The sequence below is a fragment of the Rissa tridactyla genome, chromosome 6 (genome assembly GCF_028500815.1).
Source record: "Rissa tridactyla isolate bRisTri1 chromosome 6, bRisTri1.patW.cur.20221130, whole genome shotgun sequence".
Classification (NCBI taxonomy): Eukaryota; Metazoa; Chordata; class Aves; order Charadriiformes; family Laridae; genus Rissa; species Rissa tridactyla.
The window spans coordinates 66,768,715-66,795,920 of record NC_071471.1 but is presented as its reverse complement, the minus strand read 5'-3'; the positions used below and the strand labels follow the sequence as shown (position 1 = coordinate 66,795,920).

Below are 27,206 nucleotides of genomic sequence, written 5' to 3'. Positions count from 1 at the left end.
TAAACTAGCTTTACCACAGCTATCAACACTGCAATGTAAGGATGAAAAACAGCCTGGTGTTGCATGGTCCCTAGTGATGCTCCAGGTTTCGCTATTTGCAAATCTGTTCTCAGTCGCCGTGCTTTACTTCAGTTTTGTGGAAATCCAGAAGTATCCACGCGCTTTTTCCAATAAACGTGATCTCCTGGACCTACAGCCTGTGAAGTTAAACCCCTGTGCAGCTCAGTAATGCAAAATAACACGCTGGTGGTGTTGGTGGCAGCTGTTTGAACCTGTAAAACCGCACTGATCTGTTACCTGGCTGAATCCAGCCCTTACCTCAGCTATTTTCAGTCAGTGCGGAGGACTGGGGAGGGTTCTCTGCAGCCCTGCTCCTCGTCTCTGCCTCCCCGGGTGGCGCTGGGGGACGCTGCTGGAAGGGGAAAAGCCGATCGGACCTTTCCTAATCCCCTCCTCGCTCCGGGGCCTGCCCTGAGGGTGCTCCCGGGCCGCGGACCCCCGCCGCCTCCCTCCCTGCTCCGCGGCCCCTCAGAGCCCGGCCCGCGCCCGAGGGCGGGAAGGCGGCGCGGGCCCCAGGCCCCCACCTCGCAGGAGGGCCGGCCCGGCCCGGATCCCGCGGCGGCGGTGCGGGGTCCGGGCGGAGGGTGCAGCTGCCGGACCGCTCCCCGGCGGCGCCTTTCCGGTGCCGCGGCTCCATGGACGCCAACCTGCGGTTCTGGAGAGCGGAGGGACAGGTGAGGGGCTGAGGGGGGCCGGGGCGGGCTGCTTCCCTCCCTCAGAAATAACGCCTCGTCTCCCTCTAACGTGTCTCCCTCAGTCTTTTTTCCAGAGGTTTCTTCTCTGGGCGGACGTCTTGGATCCCCTGCTGCTCCTGAAATCCTCCGTGAGTACTGGCCTCGTCGTCTGGCTTTTCTATACGTAATTGCATAAAACACAGGTCAGTTCTAGGCACAGCCGTTGCAGCAGCCCTTTATAGGCCGTGGCTGCTGTGCCAACAGTTGAATTAGCCCGATTAAGAATGGGGAAACCCCACAAAGACAAGAGAGAGAGAAGAAGCGAGCCGCTGGCGAGGCTGTTCTTAAATAACCTACTGCTGAAGGAGTGGAGATGCGGAGCTGTCGCGGAAGACGGGTTTGCTGAACTGCAGCACAGGCACCCACAATCTCTGCAGGCCAGTCTGCGTACCCGTCTGTGTGGTGCAGCTTCATCTGAAGGTCATGAAGCTCTTTGATTCTCCTCCAGGTGGCTATATGGAAAGGAATCCCTCCCTAAGAGGGAGCACACGTGATTTGTAAGGCCTTTTTATAACAGAAAATGATTATTACAATTTTAACAGTAATTATGAACCCTAAGGGGGAGTCCATCTGACTTGTAAGGCCTTCTTATACCAGAGAATGATGACTACAATTTTAACAATAATAATGAAAAGTGTGATACTAAACACATTGTGGGCCGTAAAGTCTAGCTTCTACATTTCAGGAACTGTTGTGACAACAAACTTCTGTCAAATCCTAGAATCATACCATACCAGGTTGGAAGGGACTGCAAGGATCATCTGGTCCAACCTTATAATAATCTTATTTCCCTCTTTCTATCGTGGCCTCCTTTCAATATTTAAATATTTAGGGTAGGACATCCTAAAGCAGAATGATTATAAAATTATTATTACAGTTCAAAATAAGGTCCTAAACATTTTGGTGCAGGTAATATTGGAATGTGTATCTCGGACACAAAATCACTCACGAAAGCTGCACCAAAATTTCACGCTGGTGTGAAGTGATGAGTTTCTACCAAATTAACAGGGTGTTGGAAGTGTTCTATAAGCAATCAAAACAAACGAAGATGTGTTTTTCTGTTGATCCACCTCTGTGTAGTTTTGTCAGGGGTGACAGAGGAAAAAGCACAGTGCATTGTATGAGAGTTGGCTGGTTGCTTAATGTGCTAAAGGAATTTTTGTTTATCAACTTTTTTTTTAAGGGAAAACCCCATTAAAGCAAAAGAACACTGCCAAAATGTGTGTACATGAGATATTTCCTTGTCATTTACAGAGTTAGTATCTATTCATCTGTCTCTATAGATGTGTATGTATGGTATGAATACATATCTCTGTATCATATACAAATAATATAATTTAGTAAATGTACCATACATATATGTAAATACATATATATGTGTCTTATACGTGACTGTAGAATATTGAATATTGAAATATTGAGTTATTGAAATCTGTAGAATATTGAATAGAATATTATAGAATATTGAATATTGAAATCTGAGTTATTGTTTTCTGACTGGTTTGGTTTTTTTCTCAAATACAGGATGAAATAAGAAGAACCAGGTTATTATTACAAAACAGTGGAAAGACGCTAAGTGAGCCCATACAAAATGATCAGGTATTTTGGAGCACAGTTTATTGAAATAAGAGGTGTCTCTTTTCATGGCCGAAATAGTTGCTATTAGTATAAGATCTAGCAGACAAGATACAGAGATTCAAATACAAGGGATAACACAAGAAAAACTCATCATTACAGAGATTTTTCTAATCTGTGAATCTGGTAGGAATTTCTTTGGATGACTACTGATGCCAACTTGCAGTATTATCATCCAGAAGAATGCAAGGTTGTGTATCATATAGCTAAGTTTAAAAAGACACTCTTGGAAACCTACTTATGGAATTGCTGGAAAGTAGTGCTGAGCCCTTGCTTCGTTAGGAGGAGTCTGTCTTTTTATTCACTGTGGGATTGTCTCTTCTCATGTGGCATTTAGTATTTTGTGTGTCCAAGTCTGAAAGGAGAAATAAAAACTTCTATGATTCCAGAAAAGCTTGAGTCTTAACCTAAGTGTTTAGGCATTTAGCCATATTTAAGAATTGTTGTTTTCTGTTTTAAAATACTTACTAGCTTAGCTTTTTGAAATTAAATTTCTGTTCTGCCATAATGTATGCTTTGGTATTGTTACACAGCACATGGAAGGTAGGCTATATTCAACAAGGAGTAAATGGAGAGAAATTTTAGGGAAAAATTATTAAAGGGATGTGTGTATATATATATATGGCATTCCTTGTAAAAGTAAGCTATTGGGAAAAGAAGATATAATAAATGAATATTTTACCCACTGTCTTCTGAAACTTGATTACTAACCTAATTGTCAAATTGTTTAGACAAAACGAGCCTTCCTGCTAAGCCTGGTAAGTTTACAAAATATTTAGAAATATTTTTTTTTCTTTCTTATTCAAGTATGGCAAAAGTGGTCTAATTTGACTTTTTTCTTTGAAGTCCAGTGTACATCCTGATACAGACAAGATAATTCCCGTTTTGTTTAGGCCTCCAGGTAAGTTCCCTTAAGAGAAGTTTTGTGTATGTGACTGAAGCATCAAAGGGGAATAGCTTATAGTAAATAGCCACTGTGATAGTACAGCGATACTCTTCTCCTTACAGAAAAACAAGTAGACTCTTACTTCTGTTAGTTGCATTGTCACGTCTGTTGAAGATTTACTTATTCCTATGGTCCTCTTGAGGAATTTTTCCCACAGTTCATCTGCTGAGCTAGGTGGAAACAGTCTGACCAGTTTCTGTTTTTTGTAACTACAGAATGAGTTCCCAAATCTCTCCACATGTGAAACAGTCTACTGTAAACTAAGTTCTCACTTGATGGATGTGGCTACTGTTTGAGTTTACTTGTGGTGGCAGATAAAGTCTGCTTGGGATGATGTTTAGGGAGCCAAGACACCAAGGGTTGTTAATCAGATATAACCATACTTAGGCTATTTGCTGATTACCTCGTATAACCACTCACAGGTGTGACAGCCTTTGTTGACACCTATCTCTTTTTTAACAGAGGGAGGAGAAGCAATTTCTGTTCAAAACTCAGTTATATAGTTTCTGAGTAGCCACGTTGAGCGGAGTTCACAAGGGCTCCTTTTGGCTATAAGCTGTGGCTGGGTATTCTGGCTTCTTGAACAAGAAATGAGAGACAAAGGTTAGAATCTAAGTCCATGGTGATGGTGGGTTTTTTGTCAGCTAATGTTTTATTTAGAGATGAAACTAGAAGGGGGAAGTTAGGGGAATTTTCTGCTCAAAATCTGGACTCAGAAGTTATTTTTACTGAAATGAAGTTTTCTTTCTTTTTAGCCTTCCTGCCCATATGTCTTCCATTGGTAAGTAATGATGAAAGATGCTAGTGTACCACAGGGCTCACACTTTTCCAAAGCCAGGGGTTGAAGGGAGGGAATAGAAGGTTTTGGGCTTCTTAGTTGTATTTTCAGCACAAGCTTTTTAAAAGACGTCTATTTTATGGGAACTGCTGAGTAATCTAGACATTAAGCCCTTAGGGAATCTCACTGGAAGTCCAAACCTATTTGCTACCTTCCTACAGCAGTATTCAAAGAGATTGTTCGTGTGTGAAGGTCAGCTCTCTGATGCAAGGTGAAACTTGCTAAGCAAAAGACCTGGTTTTGGTCTGGTTTACCCCAAAAAAATGGAACTGCAGTAGGAATCTGACCCAGAATATGATTTTTTTTTCTTATGTAGATTGTGCATTTACAAGTAAGAAATGGTGTTGTCAAGAAATTACAAAACATATAAAAATAAACTCTTGTTACAGTGCTCAAAATAGCACCGTTTTGTTTCATAAAATTTGTGGCTGTAATTATATGCACGCTTATTCATTTAGCTGTATTTGCCTTTGGTTTTGACATAAGAGTAAACATACTGATGTATGTCATTCCATACAGAGATTACAGCATGAATTTACATGGCACTACTAGAATGTGTAATGGAAGTCTTAATGGCTGTTAAACTCATTAAGAACAGTAATAGAATTAACAGAAATATTTCTTTTTGGTATTTACAGCTTAATGCTCTTTCATAGATGTGGTTAGATTCAGCGCTGTCAATAAAGGTAGCGGATCCACTAACATTAAATGAATTATTGATCCTTATCTGAAGCTTTGAGCATTCCCTGCCCTCCTTTTATTCAATATTCGCCTTATCTTGATTGACTCTCTTCTTTGAGAGTGTTCCACACTTGGTGGGCCAGACCTTAAGAAAGGCTGTGATTTATTAAAACTGAAGTTCTTATTCACTGTGTGACTTGGGAAGTAAGTCCTAGAATCTTTGATCAGGCAGATTTAGTATTTATATCCCCACTAGCCAAAACAATCTCACCCTTTCTCATTAACTACTTTAATTACATTTTTATTACCTTAGTTATTTTATTTGTATCTATTTAAGCTTCACAGGTACAAATGCATTTTTTATTTTGGGTAAGAAAGCATCTTGCCCAAATATTCTTGCACACAGTGTTTCAATCGCTGTGTCTCTGTGTTTTATATTGGATAGAAAAAGTGAGTATGTCACATCTGTGGCAAGAAAGTATGTTCGCCTAGAATCAAGGCAAGTGGCTTCGGGTGCTGACAAGAGCCTTTGACGCTGCTGCAAGTAGTAACATAGCAGTTCTCTTCATGCTCACCAAAAACTTCTAGACTCATCAAACCTAATTTTCTTGTGGGGTTATTTCTCTTAGGTTATTGCTTCATCTCTTCAGCTCCAGGCAAAGCAAACTTTTTTTTCTCAGGTAATTACCTCTCCCTTTCTACGTTTACAAGTCTTCTAGTCTCAATCCCAAATTCATTTTTGCTTATAATCTCTCCTTTCTGCAGTTCGTGTTTCACACATATACCACAGGATTCACCCTATTCAATGGAAATGGTACTGTAAAGGTTGAAGTACGTGTCAATTTTTATTTTTTAAATCATCTGCGTCGTACAAGACCATTTTGAACATAATTTATGAGTGTTTTACAAATGCACTTATGGAGTATGTTTCTTCTGTCCTTCTTAGGAGTACCCACTTCAACAAAAGCAGATCTTCTACGGCTTGGGAGCCATTTCCTATGCAGCATGTATTGGTGTATGTATTTGCTCAATGACTGCTTTCCTAATAAGCTCTCCTGAGAAGGACTAGGTGCTGAGATAATCACAGTGCCAGATATCCTTCAGAATTATGCTTTAATACTGTACTCTGCTGTCTTACCCCAAAACGGTTAAGAATAAGAATTTTCCTGACCATCTGTCAGCCAATACCTTGCTTGGCTTCCTCTGATACTTCCTTTTCTGTCCTTTTCTTTATTATTCTGCAAACTTAGAAAATGGGTGGTGAGAGGAAATGCCCAGGGTTTACAAACACAGAATAACTCACTGGGTTTCTATGGTTGATTTTTTGATGCGGTGCTGTGGAAGAGATCTGTCTAGCTCTAAAAAAGTAGTGAAATCTGCAGGCACCTGTACTGGATAGAGTGAGCTCAGATCCCAGAAGCAGCATAGCGATGAAAATATTGCACTGAATGCAGGTTAATTAGCCTTCCAGGAGGGCTCGTTAGCTGAGGGCTACCTAGCTAGCTCTGTGCTGTGCTGGAATAAGAATTTGTGGCTTCCAGAGTTTGCTGTATCAGAATGAGCTCTGGTATCCTCATGACATTTATTGGGAATGTAGATGCCCCTATAACGCATTTCCTCACTATCCACACTAAACAGTGACTTTTATAAGCCTTCTGGCAGAAAATTATGGCTGTTCCTGCTTCTATTAGATGGACTTTCACCTCTGCCCGCTAAGCAAAACAGTTGGGCCAGCAGTGCTCAGGACTTTCAGAGGTCTGAGGAGGCAGCTATGGCCATGGGTGACCGTGGGGATTCTTTCCCTTTGACCTAAGGGAGACTCTGAGCGCTAGCTGGTGTCCTGGCCATTTATTCCTAAATGAAACTTCCTGCAAGTGTATTATGGGAACATAGAAACTGCAGAGAATCAGGAACAAATGCACAAGTGCGCCAGGTGTCCTGTTTGGGGGAGAGAGCAGCGTGTGTCACAAGGCAGTTGGACAGATGTCCAAGGAATATTAGTCAGAGGTAATTGTTTTCCTTTTTCTCTCTTTGCTATTGTCCTATACATAATAATGTTTAATGCTTTTTTTAATCATAATATTTAGTATTCTTGTCTAAGAGAGTGATTACAAATACCTTCAGTGACTAGGGAACATAGGTTTTTTTTGGAATGTTAAACCAAGGCATTGTTTATTTTTATAGATGGTAACTATGTACTAAGTCACAGATTTATTTTCCTAAACTGTTGCACGTGCTGAAATACTGCACATTTTTTTAATAGAAGGTGCCTGTTTCCTCCCAATGCCTTAGGCTCTTCCTCTTCTCTTCATGAATCGATACACGTTGAAGAGTTCAGTGACACAACTGGTTGTCAAAAAACTTCTACCTGCTCCTCTTCTTGGTGAGTGTAAAGAAACTGTCCGTCATGCAGCTGGTCTGAGGGCCTTTTGCTGCCCCCATCTGACTAGAATTTTCTTGGGCTTGCACAGATGTGGTCTGGCTGTTTCCAAGTCTTCCTCTCTGACTGCCTTTGCTGGGTACTGTCCTTTCTGTGTGAGAGTTAACGCTCCCTGATCAGTGTAGCTGACCTTTATTTGATGCTTGCTGGTTTTTAGTTTTATTGCCTTCTAGCCTTTGTATGCGTGACATACAACTGTTTCTCCAAAGATACCCGGCATGCAGTTGGCATTTTTCTTCGGCTTGGACATTTTACCTGAAAGGATCAGGAGGGCAGTAGCACTCGAACTGGCACTACCTGGTGTGGCACATACATGACACCAGAGTGCGACACAGCTCTAGGTGTGCGCTGGCGTAGTTCCTTACCCAGGTTGGGGCTGCTGCTGGCTACCTTGCTGGCTACCTAACTGCTGACAGTGTAGAAAGTGGGAGTTGTTACAACAGAATATTATTAACCTTGCAAGGTAACGGGACTCAGTTTATTACTGAAACAAATCTACTGACACGGTGAAGTTGCACCAGGACAAATTTAACTATTTGATGTCATTAACTGTTTCTCTAGTGCCATTAAAGACATTTTTGGCCTTTCCTAGGGGGAAACGGGTAAAATTAAAACAAATGTCATCTCCTTTGTTCCAAGTTATGCGAGATGGCTACCCCAGTCTTTCTGAGGATTTATCTAAGAGCTTTCTGGCTTGTTTCCCTTGGAGCAGGTGTTAAAATGTGCTTCCATTTTCTTAAACTTAGAGAGAAACCTGAGGGTAATTGATTAGTATTAGTCCAGCATTTGAAAAGTGCCATCTGTTACGCTGATGTCTTTATTGAACAGCCCTGCCAAAAACAAATAAAGAGAAATCTACTATTTCAAGCAAGGTCAGTTTGCCAGACTATGCCCTGTTATGCCTAGACTTTGGTCTAGAACAGAGAAGAGAGAAGACCAGCTAGATGACTAACTCCCGCTTGATACGGCCTTTATAAGTGCCAGTGGTTTAGGCTTGTGCTTTCAGTCACTGGCTGCAGGATGGATGTTTTCAGGTATGTTGTAAAGCTGGATTTGGAGGAGACTGAAACATTCTTGTCTAGGATCCAGCTGAAGCACAGCCACTTGTGGCAGACACCAGCTGTGCAGAGAAGTGCCATAATGGCACGTATTAGAGCTGGTGTCCCCCTTTCAAATCAGGGATGCAGCCTTTACTTCAAGTCTGTTCCCTTCAGGGTCTTCTTTTCTGTGCTGGATTTTGCACTGACCAGTGAAAAAACCTACTCACAACACAAACCCCTCCCCTTTCTCTTAAGAACAAGGTACTCTTGGTTTGAGTTGGATGGCAGTGATTGAAAGCTCTGAGTCCATAATGATAAAGCACCTTTTAGGATTGAGCCTTTAAAATCTTGCTCAAGCTTCTGAAAACAAAAAATTAAGATCCCAAGCAGATTTTTCTGGGGCAGTCTTTTCTTAAGCTACCGGGTTATTCACTTGTGAACTGTTGAACCGGAAATGCAAAATGCACATAGTTACGAATGTTACTATTGAGATAGTCCTTTCGGATCTTTTAAAGCAAAATCCTCTTTAATTCTGCAGGTTTGATGAGTGCATTCACTGTGGCGGTGGTGAGAAGCCCAGAATTTGAGAATGGAATTGAAGTGATGGACAGGAATGGCAAAGTTGTAGGAGTGTCACAGAAGGCTGGTGAGAAGGTAGGCGAGGGGTTGGAGGCCTCTCTTGATTTGCCTTTCATTCCCTGCTAAGAGCTGAATGTGATGCTGGGAGTAGATAGAGTTGGATATATCGAAATGAGGAATCAGAGATCAGGTGCTGGATCTCTGGGTAGGCTTGAACTACGTCTCTGGAAGCAGGTTCCATAACCCTTGTGTCCTCAAGGGTTGGCAGCCTCCCCACACCAGTATACCGAGTGCCAGAGGTGAGCCACAGAGACTCAGGCATTTCTGCTTTCCTGGTCACCTCAGAAGAAGACAAGACTCTTGGACCTTCTTCTGATGGGACACCTCAGAGAAAAGCCCTGTATTGTACATGTCACATGCACCTTCTATAGTGGGAATATTATTTAAAGGCTGTGCCTCCCAAAGGGTAATGCCCTGATCTACGGTGTGCTAGCGCATTTTATCCTCGGGCTCCAGTTGCTGACCAAGCTGTCTCTGTATTTGCTCCTTGCCTTGCTCATCTATCTCCTCTGTAGAGCCTGGCACAGGAACTAGAGCAAGGAGTCATATTTTATGTGCTATCAGTGATCCTCCCTTTCTGTGCTGCTGTCCAGAGGGGAGGAAACAGCTAGATAAGCATAAGGATTTGTGAGCAGCTGGAGAGAGAACTTCAAATTTGACACAGGATAGTTAAGATGCCCAGAAGGCTTAACGATTTGGAAGTAGTTCAGGACAGCTTAAAAAAAGCCAGCCTCAGCAGAATTATTACCATGGTAGGAAAACTCAATATGGCATCAGGAGTTTCACCTCCCTTTTAAAGTATTTCTTGGTCACAAGTGGAATATTTGCTACTTGTAGGAGTTTAGTTTCCACTTAAAAAAGATTTCCTCTAACAAATACTTTTATCTTTCATTTACCTGTTACTTGAAACTCCAGAGTATTAGACAAACTGCTCACAGACGCATGCGGTATTTGAAGCTGCACAGAGCACTGCTTTAACAAAACTTACTTTTCTCTCTCCCTGGAGGCCGTTAAAGAAACAGCATTGTCGAGAGCAGTCTTGTTTGGGACAACGTTCTTCCTGCCAGCTCTGCTTACATACTTTGTGGAAAGGTAGGAGGTACTGCAAAAGGGCTGGGGGCGCCTGGTCAGTGCGTATTCTTGTTTTCAGCCTGGCTGTTACCACTGGCAATTTTTTCTTGGATTTGTGGTATTACTTGCCTTGTTAAAGTGATTATCTGGGAAGTTTCTGTTCAGCTACTGTGATTCATTTAGATAAGTAAATGAATCCGGTTATGTCCACATCCGTGCTTTGAGGGTTTGCAGGAGGCTGTGTAAAACTATGAGGGTTTCCCCTCTGCTCCCATGCAGGAAACATGTTTTTGCTCTCCTGACAGGCTGTTTTCCAGCACCTGTGTTCCCCAGTGTCTGGTGTCAAGGTCGTTCACAGCATTTAGCTTAGATTTGTTATTTCTGAAGAGATAATATGGTACTTCATCTTGCAACTAAAACTGGATCTCAACTTCCAAATAGCTTTCCATATCTTGCAAAACATTTTGTTGCTTTTGCAACATTTAGAGACCTTGTATCATAAGAATAATTCATTGTATGCTTTATAGAGAATTCTTACCCTGCCCTGAGCTTTTGTCTTGTAAATAATACAGGTAATTTGGTATTGCCTAAATCAATTCCCTATCCCACTTTGTTAGCTTAAGGGATTCCTGTTACTAGAATACATACAAGCAGATGTAAGATAAAATTTTAAAAATACATCGAGTAATAAGTTTTGCCCACGGGGAAGCAGGACTGACAAGAGGAAGTAAATCTGAAAGGAAAGAGGGTAACGCAAGAAAAATCTTAGTCAAAGGCCTGAGACGCTTTAAAGCACTAATGCCCCTTCTCTTGTTATTTTGATCTTGCTGCTTATTTTCTTGATCTTGTATTGACAGCCTGGAAAATGCTGCAGCTAAATACAAAACAAAGGGAAAGAACAGGAAGTGAGGAGTAAGAACATAGGAAATAAAGTAATGAAGCATCTTTAGCATTTGTAAGCTAAGCTTATTACTAATTTCAGTGCAATGTCAACCACTAAAATAGTAGCTAATGCTCTTTGTCTTGCTGACTGATTATTTTTTGAGCCAAAACTGACATACTTACTTTTCCATGTCTTGAACAGAGCAAAATTTGCAAAAACTCCACGTGCTTTGGCTTCAGTGAGAATGTTTATGATTACATCAGTACTGGCAGGGATGCTACCAGTCTCACTTAGCATGTTCCCGCAGTGTGGGGAGGTAAGTCCTTTCATAGGAATTGATTTAGGATTATTTTTATATTAAATAGTCATTCTGTAACTATGGCCAGCAGTCTTAAGGCCATGTAGAATAAATCAATAGGATTAATCTTGTTGTGCAGAGGCTTACAGGACTTGCTAGGTCTAAGTTCCAGTGTGTGTTATTTATATTTATGCTTTTCAGTGTAGATGTATCAGATTTTCACAGCAGTCTGAAGCAAGCAAGGTCAGGAGAGCTGATAAAAACAAAGATAAAGGCTTTTCCAGCACTGTTTTCAGTCCTGCTGGAGAAAGGAAGGATGTAGATGGAAATTTTTTCTTTCGTGCAAAGTCAGTGTGAGCTCATCAGAGAGGTAAACCAACTCACATGCGACATCTCTTCACCCTGCCTTACTGCACGGTGAAGCGTACTCTTCCCTGGGAACGTACACCTTCCTGGCAGGTTTTAAATGGAGGATGTAGCCCTTGAACCTTGGGCTTTGGAGAAGGGAGCCTGGGGCTCCTTTCTGCATTTATTTCCTCTCCCTTATCAGTATTGTGTGAATATTCTTGAAAATCACAGACTGGGCTCTTCCAATTTTCAGAGGCTTCTTTTATTTGCCCAAACTTTCTGGCATTGTAATATTTTTTTTTTTTTAGATTTCTTTACCCTTGATGCCGTAAGAGATTAACTGAACATAAATGAAGGGACTTGTGAGAAATTATGTTCTGAGAGTATGGCTGGTTAGTCCCCTTTAAGCTTTCTAATTGCTCAGCCCACAGCAGAAGTTCTCCTGGGTGGGTCACCCAAATATATTTACGGTTGGACTCCATGATCTTAAAGGTCTTTTCCAACCTAAATGATTCTATAGGGAATGGAGATAATGTCACTAATGCTCTGCTTAGATCTCTGGAGTACCTCTAATTTTAAATTAAATGTGTTTCTTCTCCTATGTGTGTGCATGTTGAAAATGTCAGAGAAGGGAAAAAAAAAAAAAAGGCCCAAACCAAAAAAAATCCCTCAAACCCCCAAATAAACAAAGAAGCCCAAATCCCATAGTCTTGCTTCTGAATACAGTATTTCAATTTGTGCAAAGTTCAATGCAGTAAAGAGAACTTAACATACTTACCAGGATATGGTGATGTTGATTCCCTTTTTCTATACGTTGCAGATAAAGCGAACAGACCTCGAACCCGAAATTCTGTCATCTACAGAAGAAACAGAGTTATTCTACAATAGGGGAATTTAGAGATTGGCTTTTATATATAAATGTGTGCTCTGATTGAATTCTGAATGTATCAACAAATTCAATTGGCATATGTGACTGAATCATGAGTTTACGGTGGCGTGCGTACCAGATTTGGTGTGGTCTGGAAAAGAGGTGGACTTTGCAAAATGATTTTGCAAGCCCCGGCCCGCAGGCAGGTATGTGCCCATAACTTAATGCTGTCAGTGACATTTGTACCAGAAAGCGCTGTAACACAGGTTTTGTCACAAACTGTGTTCTGTATGCTTCCTCGTGTGATTGATTTCTTAATTAAAAGACTATTGAATACAAAAGTTTGTTCTGCTGTTGCTGCAGCATTTGACATGCTGCTTTCCAGGAACACAGCTGGCAGAGGCATTAACATCAGTAGTCCTCTGGGTGAAGTCAAGCTGGTTCTTCTCAGAATACTTACTTTGTATGTTTCATAGTATTTAGTAACACACATTTCAAGGACGAGACACAAGTGAAGTAGCCATTAAAGTGATACTAGACAAAGCAACCCTGACAGCAATATAATATTGGTTAAATTTAGTTGTTTTAAGTTCAGGAACCGGGTGTCAAACTTGGCTACAAACCAACTCCTGGCTTTCTTGACATCCTTGGAGGAGTTGTGAGGCCTGATGCCTTTTGAGCTTTAGAACTTGGGGGTTTTTTAACACCGAAGCCACTGGGAGATCCTGTGGCTTTCTGACCTTGTGGTGGACAAGGAGGAATTCCCACTTTTGCAGGTTGACGGTGTTTATCCAAACAAAAAAGCTGTCTTCTGAGATGTGGCATAAGGGTTAGCCTGCTGATCAGTGCGGTGATAAGTTTTGTTGATCATAGGAAGTTATTCAGGGGACCAGGGCTGTCTGTGAAGAGCTGCAGAAAGAGCTTATGGTACCAGATGTAAATTCGGGTGAAAATACCAAACAGATAAGCGAGCAGTAATGAGCTTGGCAGAGGGGACAGTCCAGCTTCATGGCTGGGCTCTGAGCTGACAGTTAACACTAGGAGTAGATTTAGGGTAGTGGCAGAAGCTCAACGTGCAGTTGAACTTTGAAGTTCTTACCAAGTGGCATTATGGATACCAAACAAATGATGTGAAATTAAGAGGAGAACAGGCATTTCCATCACAGGGAATGCACTGAAGGATACCAAACTCATGGAAACTACACCAACAAAAAAAGTTCAGCAGTTCCATACTACTGGAAGGGGTAAATAGTTTATCTGCCTGCTCTCACTCCCATGTCTGCCTTTTCACGGCCACTGGGATACGACATTTAGCTGAATAGATCTTTGGTCTGGCCCAGTACAGGTGCTTTCATATGGCTTGCTGACCTGCCACACAATCAAGATCAGACCTTCCCCTGTGGGGACAAGGTAGCAAGAAGCTCCACAAGTGTGGTAGGAGACCCTGTGGTTACGATAACTCTAGGCAGGGGTCATGGGAGAGATGGCTCTAAGGTCACTGAAGATGTTATGTGAGGTGCTGCTAAGGCTGCGTGTGACAAGGATAAATATGCACTAAATAATGTAATAATCACTTCCACAGAAGTAATTTTACAAGTACAGCCTCTGAAGACTGCCATAATTTAAATTCCTCAGAGCGCAATACCCAGGTCGCTGCTCTCCTGTTGCTAGAGAATGAGATTTCACAGTGTGAGGGAACCAAAGGGTTCCCAGTTCTACTCCATCCCTGCAAGAAGACAGCAGCGTAGAGCAAACTAAGGAAAAATAGCTGGCCTGGTCTTTTGCAGGAAGACAGTTCCTGTGCTTTTGGCACTGAACAAAAGCAGGAAATAAGGGGTTGAGTTTAGTTTCTTGTTTGAGTTCTGCCTTTTTTGAGCCTTCCCCTAACAACTTGCTGCAGGGAAGGGTCAGACGAGGAGAGAGGACAGGGGAGTAGCAGCCCATCCAAAAGATCTGTACCTCGAGGGGAGCACGCTGTAAGGCTGTCCAGGAAGACAGCATGGATACTGTCTGTAAGCTGACAAACTTAAGAGTGGCAAAGAGTTTGCACCACTCCAGTGGAGGACTGGTGTGAATTTCTAAAGGTAAAGGATCATTTACACTTCTGAACTCAACAGAGGTCACTTGGCCTTGCCTTTGTGAGTCATGTTCTTAACTACATAGTAAAAGCCTATCAGGGTCAACAACACAAAAGCTGGGACAGACCAAAGGTCGGCCTAGCCAAATGTCATCTCCAACGGCAGCCAAAAGGAGGCACAAGAAGAAAAGATCACATCAGGCTCAGCTCTCCTGAGCTGGGAGGACCAGTAGGGAGAAGGAAGCTTTTTTCTCCTTGGGTACCACAGGATTGGGTGGAAGAGGCTCACAGTCTCAGCCTGCCTCTCTCAAGGAGGTGTTTGTCTCTTTCCAAACCTTTAGTAGCACAGCTAACATTCCACGGTTAAATTCTCTAAACCCCTGTTTCTCTATTAATCCTATTTCAATAACATACCAAAGGCAACTCAGATGGGGTCTAATTCCACTCTCAATAAACATTAATTGGCAGTACAATGAAGACCCACACCTCTCCCCACTCCTTTTTAAACATAATTTAAGAATGGCTAAAGTAAATGCCAGTTAGGTGAACCACAGTGGAAACAAAGAGGAGGAAAAAAAAAACACAACAAAAATTGAAGATAACACATTCACAAACTTTGAATCGTCATGGTAACTAGACAAGCTATAAATTCTCTGGCACCACACTTGATGTTTTAAGCAAATTGATGTCATTACAACTCTGTGAGTAAGGCGTATGGAATAGGGCCGATAATAGTCTCTGTTACTACAGCTGCCCATTATCAAACTCTAACACCTTCTTACTGAACACTCAAGTTGAAATTTGCCGTATTAAACACAGCCCCCTCAGGGTTATTAAATACCTCTTTCCTTTCCCCCATTCTCAGCAATGTTTCCATTGCTCTAACCAGAATTTTCCAGAAGAGGAGGGCAGGCACCTGCCATATAAATTGTCATCCTGGGTGATTCAGCTGCTTCCCGAATCAGGGCAGGAAAAATACGTTGCTAAAAAGGCCTCAGCATCCTTGGTCTTGAAATAAAGTTGTTATGAGACTAGAACTAGAACTGCCAGGACCAGACCCCTGGTACTCCAGAGGGATAAGTGAGGGGAACAAGACTGGGACAAGCAGAAAAGCATCGTGTTTGAAGGACTTGAGCGGACATTCCGCACCTACAGGAAAACCTTCCCCTTCATAACTCGGAATAGATTAACAACATACCAGCCCAAGGCAGGTCTGTCTCTTGCCTTTAGCACCGGCCATGAGTAGTGGAACCAGTTTAAGGTGTGGTAAACTACAATAGATGGAAGCTTTCGGCTTCGAGGAAAATGTAAGTCTCAGTACAGCACAATTCAGTAGCAGTTCTCCGCCTACCCAGCTTGTCATCTTGAAATTTAAGAATATGCAATGAGGCTTCCATGTCCCTTTCATGTAGCTAAAAAAAAAAAAAATAAAAAATTAAATGAATCGGCCACTCCCATGTTAGGGAATGGTGAGATCAAAGCATTTCCCCAGCTGGAGCTGGTGTCCCTGTGTTCCCCCTGGCCTGTAACACAGCCACGCTTGTTCCCCGCAGGCCACAGGGGTGGAGAAGGAAGGATGCAGGCGGGGAGGGAGCCCTGCACTGCGGCTCCTGCCCCGTCAGACACCCAGTGCTGGGCCATGTGCACATGCTCAGGAAGGAGCTGTTGCCTGGTATTTGGAGTCTCCGCACAAGTCTCACATCATTGGGCAGCTCCGAGGAATGACCTCACCTGACCAAAGATGCCTCTGGCTAGACTCCGGCCAGAGCTGCCCGGGGAAGGGCATAAGGCAGCACAAGGCAGCTGCGAACTTCCTTTTTATCTAGAAATTTAGCTGATTCAAATGACATCTCACAACACACTATTCACAAATCCGCATTAGCCCTTTCCGTAGCCAGGGAACTGAAGCAGTTGGTGGCTGAAGTCAGAAGCAGCCTGTAGTTTTACAATGGATGCTGTCAAACGTCCCGCGTCAATTTTTTCCAGGTTACACAGCTTGTGTTGCTCTCACTCGGAACACTCCCCCCTGACTCTCCTGTGGAGGAAACAAGGCAAGCCAGCTTCTACCAGGGACTAAAACCCCAGGGACGACAGCATTAAAAACAGAGTTCGCCTTAAGGGACTAGTCTAATTTACTCAGCAGAATCACAACTGAAGGGATTGACTGTTTATCCCGCTCCCCTTTGCTCTGTTCCCTAACTACCTTCCAGTATCTGCAAAGGTAGCGCAGATGTTGTGCTACAGCTACCACCACACTAACCTGTTCACCTGGGCACTGAGCAAGGCGGAGTGCTCAGGGAACGCCTGGTGCCTCAACTGAGCAAGGAGCAGCGCTACAATTTTCACTTAAATTCTTAGCTTTCAATTATTCCACATGCTGCATGCCTTCTCGGGGCATGTCATGTCTCTTAACAGGTCGACAGGAACCATCATTCACCATTTTGTATTTATCCAAGAACACAAAGGCAGTAAGATGAGAAGGTATGAATGAAAATTTCATTTTACACGGTCTTTGCTTCTAGGAGGAAGAAGAAAGGATGTCATCTGACTTTGTACGCATCCTGGGGAAAGGGAAGTGAGAAGCAAGCAGAAATCTTTCCCTGTCCTGACCTTGCAGATTTTTCTATTTTATTCTAAACCTTTTTAAGAGGAAACAGTGGCAAAAGTCATTAGGAAAATGCAAGAACATTAGGACAATCTTTTGAAAGTACTGAAGCTGAGAGAGGCCAATACATCTTTCTCAGCACTGACAGAAAAAACAGCACAGATGACAAAACTGTTTGAATTAATTTCTGACCTAAACATCAAGCTGTAGCTTAATCACAGTATTGCGAAACTAAGAGCCAACGCCTGTGACTCAGTGGTCACAACTATTCAAGAATGCATTTACATAAATTAAAGGCTAGACTGTTCAGGATTTTTTTTAATAGACAGAAACATGCTATGAGCCCAGTTCCTTAAGTGCAAAATTATATTTCATTTGTTTCGCACAAACGTCAGAATACAAGACCTAACACAACACCAAGATTTTCAACTTAAAACACTTCCAAAAGAGAAAGCAAAGTAAGCATTCAATATTTAGTTTGTAACTGAGCTTCTCTGCTTTTTGTGGTTGTCCCTAACACCCATACTACCTTAATAATACACCTTAAGGCTTTTTGTTAATAAGAAACTATGTGAATTTCTTCACAGTTACAATGTGGTGTTAAGACAGCTGACAAAGCACGTTCAGGTTTTTCTTGGTGAAAGACTTTAGTTTCAGTGGACTTTAAAGTAGGTCCCAAATGGAATTTTCAGCATAATTTTGCAGTTGTGCTATTCCGGCTGTTATACAAGTCCCAAAACTGAAGCAGCAATACTAAAGAACCATTAAGAAAAAACATTAATGGGCAAATGGGGGGGGGGGAAAAAGCTGCAGAGCACTTACAGGTAAACAAAGGCAATTGCAGTATTTTTCTCAGAAGTTAAAAAAAAAAAAAGCAGCACACGCTTCTGTGTTCAGAATTTAAAGTAGAATTTTACACCCCTGAAAATAGGGGATTATTCTGAAGCACTTTCATTTACTGACTGTAATAACTAGCCATTTTATACACAGATACCACATTCCTTATCCACATTTGAAAATAGATTTCCTTAACGTATGATACGTAGCAACAGGACAACCCCTTTTCCAACCAGTATTGCTTGCCCATAGTTACTGATGAGCTCTACCAGTTTCAGAATAGCAAACAGCCAATTATTTAACAGTATAAATATTGATTACTAAAGTTTTAATCATAAGTATAAATTCTCTATGTAAAACCACATGCTATAGTCTATCTGTACAAAGGCCAGGAAAAAGGTTATTTTTTCTTATAACAAAGTGCTACTGCAGAATTGACTGATTCGCTGTGGACATTTCTGAAGAAATGCAGATCATTTGGCTCAGAGTATTTCCCTACAAAGAAGCTAAGTTCTTCTCAGAAGATTATAAAGCAGTTAGTTTCAGGTTGCTCAATAAAAAAAAAAAAAAAATCTCTTGAGTTATGGCTATGCAACCAAACAAGTAGGCAAATTTTCATCTTCTCTAAACTATTTCCCAGTTTTCACTATTACTTCAAAAGTTTCCACCTACCTTTAGTTTCCACAGAGCACCATCAGATAGTACCTGTGTTACAGCTCAAGCAGTTTAAGCGGTTGGGGCTCTACCTGTGGTACCTGGCCATCTGAACACTTCTGATCCATTAGGCTTTAACTCATCTGATTTCTGTCAAATGGACCAGGGATGAATGCCCAGGTCAGCGGAGAACCCTAACAACTACTTAAGACTCCAGCTGTAAAGCAGCGCTTGTCTGTGATCCCTTCTAGGAAGCCGCATTTGAAATATAGCAATCCTATCCTCTTTTCCCTCCATCAGAGGCATGGGACAGAGTGAAAGGGGGAAAACCTCTAAGGCAAGAGTCCAAAAGAGGTGCTCAACTCCCACTTGAGCTTGAAAATACCTCTTCCTTTATATAGTAAGGCTACCACTTCAGATTTTCCCAGTCATCCTTTTTAACGCCTAGACACTTTCAAGTAGAAAGTAGAGAACTTGTCCATTTATTTGGGATTTCCAGGTATCAGGCAATCCAGAGCAAGAGCAGTATCTGACCGGCTGAGATACCTGGAAGCCCAGAATGAGCACTCAGACCCACCGCGTGTTCAGTGCAGCCCTGTGCAGAGACTCACAGATCCAAACCCCGTTGGTTTTACAGCAAATGTGCTGCAGCCTGTGTTCCATACCCTAGGAAGACAAGTCAGAACAAGAACAGAGCTGGACAACATCTGAAACCTGCAGGACAAATGGCCACCATAGTGATGTCTGGCACAGCCTGGACACATGGGCCCATGCTACCTGCATGTGTAGCCACATTGTGATAGGAAATACGTGAGACACGTATACAAAGTTATAGTTGGGGAAGATAATGACACCAGGAATGTTCCCAAATATTACCTCCATATGTTCCAGGTCAAGCTCTGATATTCTGCATTCTATCACGGTAAATCTGACATTCACTCTTATACCTTTAATTTTTCCATATAAAATATCAGGTATTCCTATCTGTATGGCAAAGACAGTATTTTTGTATTGGTCCATAACACTGCAGCACACCAAAATCAGATTTTGAGCATTTGTTCAGCGGCTGCTAAATGAAAAAGAAAGTTTTCCGTAGCTGGTGGAAACCGCTTTTGTTTCAGGGCCTCAGAGTTAAGGGTTGGTTTTTCATTGCCGTCGGAAACTTCAGTAAGTGAGGCTAAAGTAGCCAAGATTTCTTTTGTCTTCAGAGAAATATCCTTGAAGAACAGAAAAAACAAGCAACCGTGAGTATGGCATTAGGTATTATAATATTTTAACATACACTTATTAAAAAAACCCATCAATACAGAGCAAAAAGAAAATAATGATAAATCAATCATTCATTTTAAATAAGGACCTCATTTATTTTAAGGCAGACTTGCAACAGCTCTTCAGCCTGCTCTTGTGCGATGTTGCATAAAGGGAGCACAGCCGCAACACAGGCTCCTCTCGCTGGCCTATCTGAGCTCTTTTCACTAAGTCACTCAGTTGTGAAATGTCTAATAGTCTATTAGATAGGGGAGGAAGTGAAAAAAACATCATCATGAAAATCAGGATTTATAGCTGAGAAACCGTATCTCGGTAGGACTTTTTCAAAGGTACTGACAATACTATTGAGAAGTTATTGAGCAAAATACATCGTTTGTAGAATAAAACTGGGAAACGAATTTTACTGAAGTCTTATAATCAATACAATTTCTGAAGTTTCTTCAGCAATGTGGTTACCCAAAAGATAATATAAACTATGTGATCCTTAAAAAACTGTATGAAGAATAAAAATGCTCATTTGTAAAGAGGTAGAGGGTAAAGAGATTGACTGATTCTCAGCAACAATCTTCCTCCTACTCCAGCCCTTCTGCTAAGATTTAGCAATAGAAGTAATTCAACTAGATTTAAAAATAAAATATTAACCTTAATGACTTGGCTGTCTGATTTATCTGGATCTTCTGCAGATTGAACAATTAGTTGTCCAATTTCTTTGTGAAGTTTTCCCATTGTCATTGCCTCTGAGTGACAGAAAAAAAGAAAAAGCACACATTCACATAAAATGACCATTTCTGTGATATCTAGAAATGCACATGAGTAACAACCAAAACAAGGAGTGCCCTTCACGACTGCCATGGGGAATCCATCGGTAAAGGCAGTAACTTCACGTATCAACAGCCACGCTAGCACAGGCAAACTGGCTACCCCTAAGTGGCCCTAAGCAGATGACAAGGAGCAGTAAGACGACAAGCAACGTAAAAGCTTTTCTTTCAAGTAGTCGCCAATCTCCCAAGTATTTAGAGCAATGTTCTTCTAAAGACTCATGTGGTATCTCTGCATTCAGATGAACATCTCTTCCATGCAATTGTCTAACATGGATGTTTTGAAATCTCAATTGTACATTTGTCAGCAGATGAAGCATGTCTTTCCAAATTCCAACTTTCACCAGCCTTCCAGGGTCTCAGTAAAATCTAAACACAAATGCTTACATATCGACTTTTCAGAACCTGGATGAAAGAAGGATCAAGACTGCTTGACATACAGCGAGGTTTCAGCAATTACTTTCAACTCTCAAATACATGGCCTCTAAATCCAAAATATAAAAAGCAACCAACCTTTTACTACAGGGGAAATAGTGATCTCACTATCTGCCAAATTCACATACACATCGTAGAGGTCTGGTCTACTGCTCACTTCAGAATCTGTAAATCCAGCAATGTAACCTAGAGAGCAGAACGCTGGCAAGATTAGCATCTTCATAAACGAAACCAAAACAAAACCAACATATTGCAGAAAATCAGTCCTGAAGTCTCTGTTCTAAGAGTACTTGACAATACTCATTGGATCCAAGAGGTTGCTCTCTTGACATTGTCAGTCATTTGATGAGTGTGTCCAGCAGAATGCTTCACTTCTGATGAGCTTAAAAAACAGTTTCTAAAATTTCCTTGATCATGGATGAACCCCTAACACAACAGGCGATACAAAAGGGTTATCAATTTGAAATTTTAAATTCTACCTTGCTACTAAAATTATTCATTTGATGAAATCAAAAAACACTGAACTTCCTTTTTAAAAGAATCTCCACTCAGGAGACCCTTGGCACTGTCTAAGTCAGTATTATATTGGAACAGAGGAATAAAACCAGCAGATTATATTATTTATAGTGTGCCAGGTGAGCAAACTCGGAGCAGCTTTTCTCTGCGGAAGATGTTTAGTGAGCTAAAACAAGCACTGTCGGTAATGCAGTAGAAATACTGAAGATGAGCAGTCTTCTTGCTCATTATGCCATACAGGGAAGCCTCTCAACTGCCACATGATGTGTCACGCTAACCTTTGCATAAACCAAGGGCCTCTTCCTGGATTATGTGTTAAGTACTATGCATACACAGCAATGTGTCACACAGATCAAAATCCTACATAGCTGGTAAAGTCTACTTGCGATTAGGAGCCAGAGACTTCACTGGCAGCAGTCAGAACAAAAATTTGGAACCTCAGAGTTAGGAACTGGAAAAAAAAAAAAAAAAATCCTAAAAGTTCAGTTACTAACTATGTGTAGAAGCTAGGAAAAAAAAGTAGCTTATCTAAAATGAGCTCCTCTGTACAACAGTAAGACTTTCAATGCCTCTGATCACAGTATCAAAAGTCTCAAAGCTGTTTTGCATCTGCAATTAGGGCTAGACTGATGCAAAAGCACCCAGAAACACCACAGTAAGTAGTTATCTTCTGACATATTTGTTTAGTTGATTTGCCTTTTCTAAAGAAAATGATGCTGTTTAACTTTGAACAATAGCATTAATAGCAAAGTAACTATTATTTTCACCCAAAGAGCACTGGTGCAAGACCTTGCAGCAATAGAAACTGAAATTAAATTTTCTTTATATTTTTTATTAACAAATTATCACTACCTGTGCAGGCTTTTAAGGCTTCCACTTCGTCCTCATTTAGATGTACATATGAATGAAGAATTGACCAGTCTTGACGATGCCACACTAAAGCAGGCAAAGTCCTAGGGAAATGAGATCAGTATTTGACACACAGTAGATTTTTACCTGTACTAATTAAAGTTTCACAGTATGAAATGCATGTCATACGAAAGAACTAGTAATGACCAGATCTCATTTGGTATGCATATACGTGAACTACAGAGATTGCTGCTGTAAGTACGAGCAGAGTTTATCACTCATTCTACAGTTAAATTTGTGAGTTGATGTAACACGTGGCTAAAGCCTTAAGAGGGGTTTAGCAGGATTTCAATAAACAGGTTTAAGAGATTTTTTTTTTCCCTAAATTATAGGCATTTCTCTCAATGAAGGTTCAAAATTTGTTGGACTTCTGGGGGTGGGTGGGGAGGTAGGGATTGACAAAGTACCTGGTAAACTCCTGGATAGCTTCTATTCTAGGATGGTACACTACAATTCTCTTCTTTAACATCAGCGCCGTATAGAAGATAACTGTTTCCATTCCAAACTGAGATACTATATCTAGAAAAGAGGGGAAAATTATTTTATAGAAGATACACATGCTGATATTATAATTTATTTGTTGAAGAAGCTTAATAAATTAACAGCAGAGATAATACTATTAACACTATTTCCTTGAAGTACACATGAAAACTGGACTGTATTTTATATTGCACAAAAGAAATCAGAATAGAGACTTCTGGTATTAAAATTAACCTTTGATGGAACCAGCAAGATAAGCCTTCCGAGCATCAAAATCCTTGCTGAGGAAAGACCCATTCTCTTCGCTTTGGCAGATCCCCTTTGTAAGGACTGCAATGTAACTCTCCATCATTTTAACTGGACTTCCATGCTTTAAGTAGATTCTGTATAAAAAGAAGAGAGTCTGGTATTTTGACTACAATCAGTACCAGCAGACATATAAAAAAAAAAAAAAAATTTCACAGTATCGCAAATAGCAATACTATTGGCAGGAATTCTTATTTTGGACACTTGGTTGAGGTTTTAAATACTAAACTAAAAATCTTTCGTCGTGCACAAAAAACCAAATCTGTTTTTAGGATAAAAGAAAACCCTACCTTGTATTCTTATTTCAGTTTCCTATTTTATAAAAGAACCAACATTTACCAACATAGAAACAAAGCACAAAGGTATAAGCAAGTGTCCAGACTAAGGGTTCTTTGCAGACTTGGAAGGTACCTGCTTTATGAAAAAGCAGGTACTACAGCAACTCCTGTTATCACATGCACACCATGTGACTAGTTAGTTTTTCATTTTTTACCCAAGTATTATCATTCTTCTGTACTCTTTGTTAAATGATGAAAGAAAAATATAAACATATGTCCTTGATAATCATTAAGAAAAAAAAAAACAAAAAAACCCAACACAAAACAACCATACATCAATAAAACCCATACACTTCTAGCTGTCTTACAGAAAGCAGAGAGACACCATAACCTATTTTACCACCATAACCTATTTCACAGGCTGAAGTACTTCAGGCATAGCACTGAATCTCTCAACTCTCTGTTTTCCATATTAGCTACAGCACAAAGCTATGTCACGTTTCAAACCCAATTATCATGTTTAGAGGAATCCATCCTGGATTTGGAGAGAAGTATTAGCTGATAAATTAGCATTGATGTGATCCGCAGTGAATCTAAATATTTCATATATCAGTCAAAGAGCAATCTCAGTTTTTCAATACCCTGCAGAACTGGTAAGCCTGACGGCATTCCCAAGTCTGCAATACAATAACCTCACAATTGCATCAAATTAGCTGCAAAACCTTGGAATATTCTTGGTATCAAGAACCACGACCCAACTAACTTGGGAACTGAAGTAAAAGCAAAGAAAGATGTAGAGAGAGATCATGAGAATGGGGACATGAAGGAAAGTGAGCGAACACGAAAAGGGAAGGAGAAGATGGTAGTCTGGGAGTGGAGAAGACAGAGCCACAGACCTTGAGAAGCAGAGGCCTTTCATTTCCCTAGGTCCCTGAGTGCTGTGCCTAGTTCAGAGGTGCTCCAGGAAGCGTCTGTAGTAGAGATGTTGTGGAGGGATGCAAGATGTCCACCATACACATGGTGACCTTTGACTACACAGCACTGACGTCTTCCCAAATGTTTATACTTTGCAAAAATACGTTCTTAGAGAAAATGGGTGTGTGGGTGGGTGGTGGTGTGCGTCTGGAGAAGACACATTAAAACCTAGTGGGCATCTGACACTCACCCAACAGTTATTGCATGAATTCAAGATAACCTCAAATCAAGGATTTATATAATCTGATTCACAGTTTATAGGACTGAGTTTCCAGCAGACTGTTAGACTAAATGCAAACACAACACAACGAAATGTAATCTTTTGCCTTGGCAAGATCTAAACATGCACACAGCAGTACCTCAAAACAGCTTTTATACAGACCTACACAGTATCCTAGTGAAGGCTGCATATTTCTCTGGGTTGAAGTCTTTGGCCGTCAGAACAACGGAGAAGTGTGTCACCTGGGTAAGACACACACAGAAAAGCACACAGCTTATTTAGTGACCCCATATGAACAGTCCTTTTCACATTATTGAACTTACTGCAGTACTCTGACAAGGTGTTTCAATTAAAAAAAACCAGTGAGTGGTAGCAGCAGATCCAACTTACTAACCGCAGGAAAGGCCTGGTCAACGGATTTCTGATGTGACTCTTCCACTAAGCCAGATCTAGTACATACTGTCTTTTGCTTAACCTACTCTATAGGAGTTGCTTTCCTTTAATCGCATGAGATTATTTTAAAAGAAAGGCATTTTTCTTCCCCACAGCAGGCAGGAAACTTTCAGGATTTGTTGCCAAAGCAGCCTGTGGAGGCCGACAGCATCAATGTATTTTGAAAGAGACCGGAAAAAAATTCACAGATAGCAGGCCCACAAACAGAAATACTCTTTAACTTCCTTAACCGAATGATTGTGTGCTGTGCCAGTATGAGGCTAAAAGTCTGCAGACAATGACCAGGCTCACATGTCTTCCTTAAATAGTAACTCCCACTGCCACTGTCAGAGACAGCACTGGGACACATTATATTTTTTATTTATTAATTTTTTTACACCTGTAAGTTTCATAGGAGATGGAAGCGAGGAAAGGCAAGCAAAATTCTGCTGCGGGAACGCAAAATTATGACGTTATCTTTCTACTTAACAATATAGCATGAAATATGAAACTGAATAAACTTAACACACAATTTAATGATCTTCATAACAGGGGAAGTATAGAAGATTCGAGCATATCTGCAGTTTTCCAGTTATCAATACAGCAGAAAAGAAACTACCTATATAACTCAACCCTTTGGAAAAAAAAAAAAAGCATTAAGTTCTACACAAACAAGATTTTGGATGCTATGAAGAGCTTTTTTGACCAAAAAAAAAAAAAAAAGAGAGAAAAAAATTGTGATTTTGTAATTGCTGAACTTGAAATGCAAACTAGAAATGGCATGAAATAGCATCTCCGTTTTAATACATAGAAATCTAAACTGTGTAATAAGTATCTCAATCTCTCTACACCTCCATCCAATACACATCTTGGTGAAAACCAGAACCTGTGCACCGGTTAAGACAGCTGGGAAGCGCTGCATTTGTGAGCATGCAAAACCTCGAATCCCTTCCCTTTCTCACAGCACACGGGGAAAACACCACTTCAGCTGCCAGAAGAAGCTGCGCAGAAGCCTTCCCTGCACTCTACCAGAACCCAATAGGCCAAGTCTTACCTTTTTCAAGGCTGGAGAATCTTGAACTTCCACAGTTGTGATGTAAAACCACGACCTTTTATACTGGCCAAACACAAATGTGTGAAGCAGTTTATTTTCATCTGTAAGGCAGCACTTTCGCAGCAATAGACTCCTCAGTTCAGCTGTTACGGATGGATAACACCAAACCCACAAAGCATCTCCATTGGTGTCTTTTTCTATGGTGGAAAGATGTTCACTGTGAGAATGCCAAACAGCAGCAAGGAGGTAAATCGATGGGTTAATCAGGTTTGTTTCCTGGAATCAGATTAAAATTCCACCTTACTCTGACCCTAGACACCCAGTTCCGCCTCTGTGGTTTAAATTGTAGGGCAGCACTTGTGCTATAGGCTTTATTTTTATTAAATGTTAATAAATATCCACTCTGGACCTGTTTCATGAGGTCAAAAAAGTACTAGGAGTTTGAATGCACATTAAAATGAGGAAGGTATCGACCAACAAGCACCCAGACCATTATTTATGATAACCCCTGCTTTTCCTATTTCTGATTTCATAGCGGAAACCTCAGAAGCCATGAATTTGAGACATTTTAACCGAGTTGTACACGGTTTAGCTCTGTCACAGGCAGATCGAGACACCCCCCAGCACAACGGCCGGCTGGCAAGCGCTCGGCCGGGACAGGCCCCGCGGCCGCAGCTCGGCGGGGCGCCGCGGCCCGGCCACCCCCGCGCCGGCCCCGAGCCCCGGCCCGGCCCCCCCAGCAGTGCCCCCCACACCCATCCCTTCCCCAGGCCCGGGAGGGCCCTCACCAATCAGCCCCACGGCCAGCAGTAGCTGCGCCTCCGGCTCTGCCATCTTCCCCGCCCGGCCCCGCCGCCTTC

The 27,206-nt window shown here is 41.4% G+C and overlaps 2 protein-coding genes across 4 annotated transcripts; one reads left to right on the top strand and one right to left on the bottom strand.

Moving 5' to 3' along the window:
• The first annotated feature begins 541 nt into the window (after positions 1 to 541).
• SFXN4 (sideroflexin 4) lies at positions 542 to 12,822 on the top strand. 3 transcript variants are annotated; one of them, XM_054207364.1, is made up of 14 exons: positions 542 to 734; positions 818 to 883; positions 2,319 to 2,393; positions 3,161 to 3,187; positions 3,276 to 3,330; positions 4,131 to 4,156; positions 5,524 to 5,574; positions 5,660 to 5,725; positions 5,841 to 5,909; positions 7,187 to 7,277; positions 8,913 to 9,028; positions 10,020 to 10,105; positions 11,169 to 11,283; positions 12,434 to 12,822. In XM_054207364.1, exons 1-14 carry the CDS (start codon positions 696 to 698, stop codon positions 12,509 to 12,511), a joined length of 960 nt encoding a protein of 319 aa, XP_054063339.1. In that variant the 5' UTR covers positions 542 to 695; the 3' UTR covers positions 12,512 to 12,822. The 3 variants fall into 3 exon arrangements, with proteins under 3 accessions (XP_054063339.1, XP_054063340.1, XP_054063341.1); XM_054207365.1 differs by lacking the exon at positions 3,161 to 3,187; XM_054207366.1 differs by lacking the exons at positions 5,524 to 5,574; positions 5,660 to 5,725.
• Positions 2,395 to 27,206, bottom strand: DENND10 (DENN domain containing 10). The gene is made up of 10 exons (XM_054207363.1): positions 27,135 to 27,206; positions 26,347 to 26,543; positions 25,023 to 25,102; positions 23,316 to 23,464; positions 23,009 to 23,120; positions 22,545 to 22,645; positions 21,255 to 21,362; positions 20,566 to 20,660; positions 12,392 to 19,871; positions 2,395 to 2,784 (listed from the first exon to the last, which is right to left on the bottom strand). Exons 1-9 carry the CDS (start codon positions 27,178 to 27,180, stop codon positions 19,695 to 19,697), a joined length of 1,065 nt encoding a protein of 354 aa, XP_054063338.1. The 5' UTR covers positions 27,181 to 27,206; the 3' UTR covers positions 2,395 to 2,784; positions 12,392 to 19,694.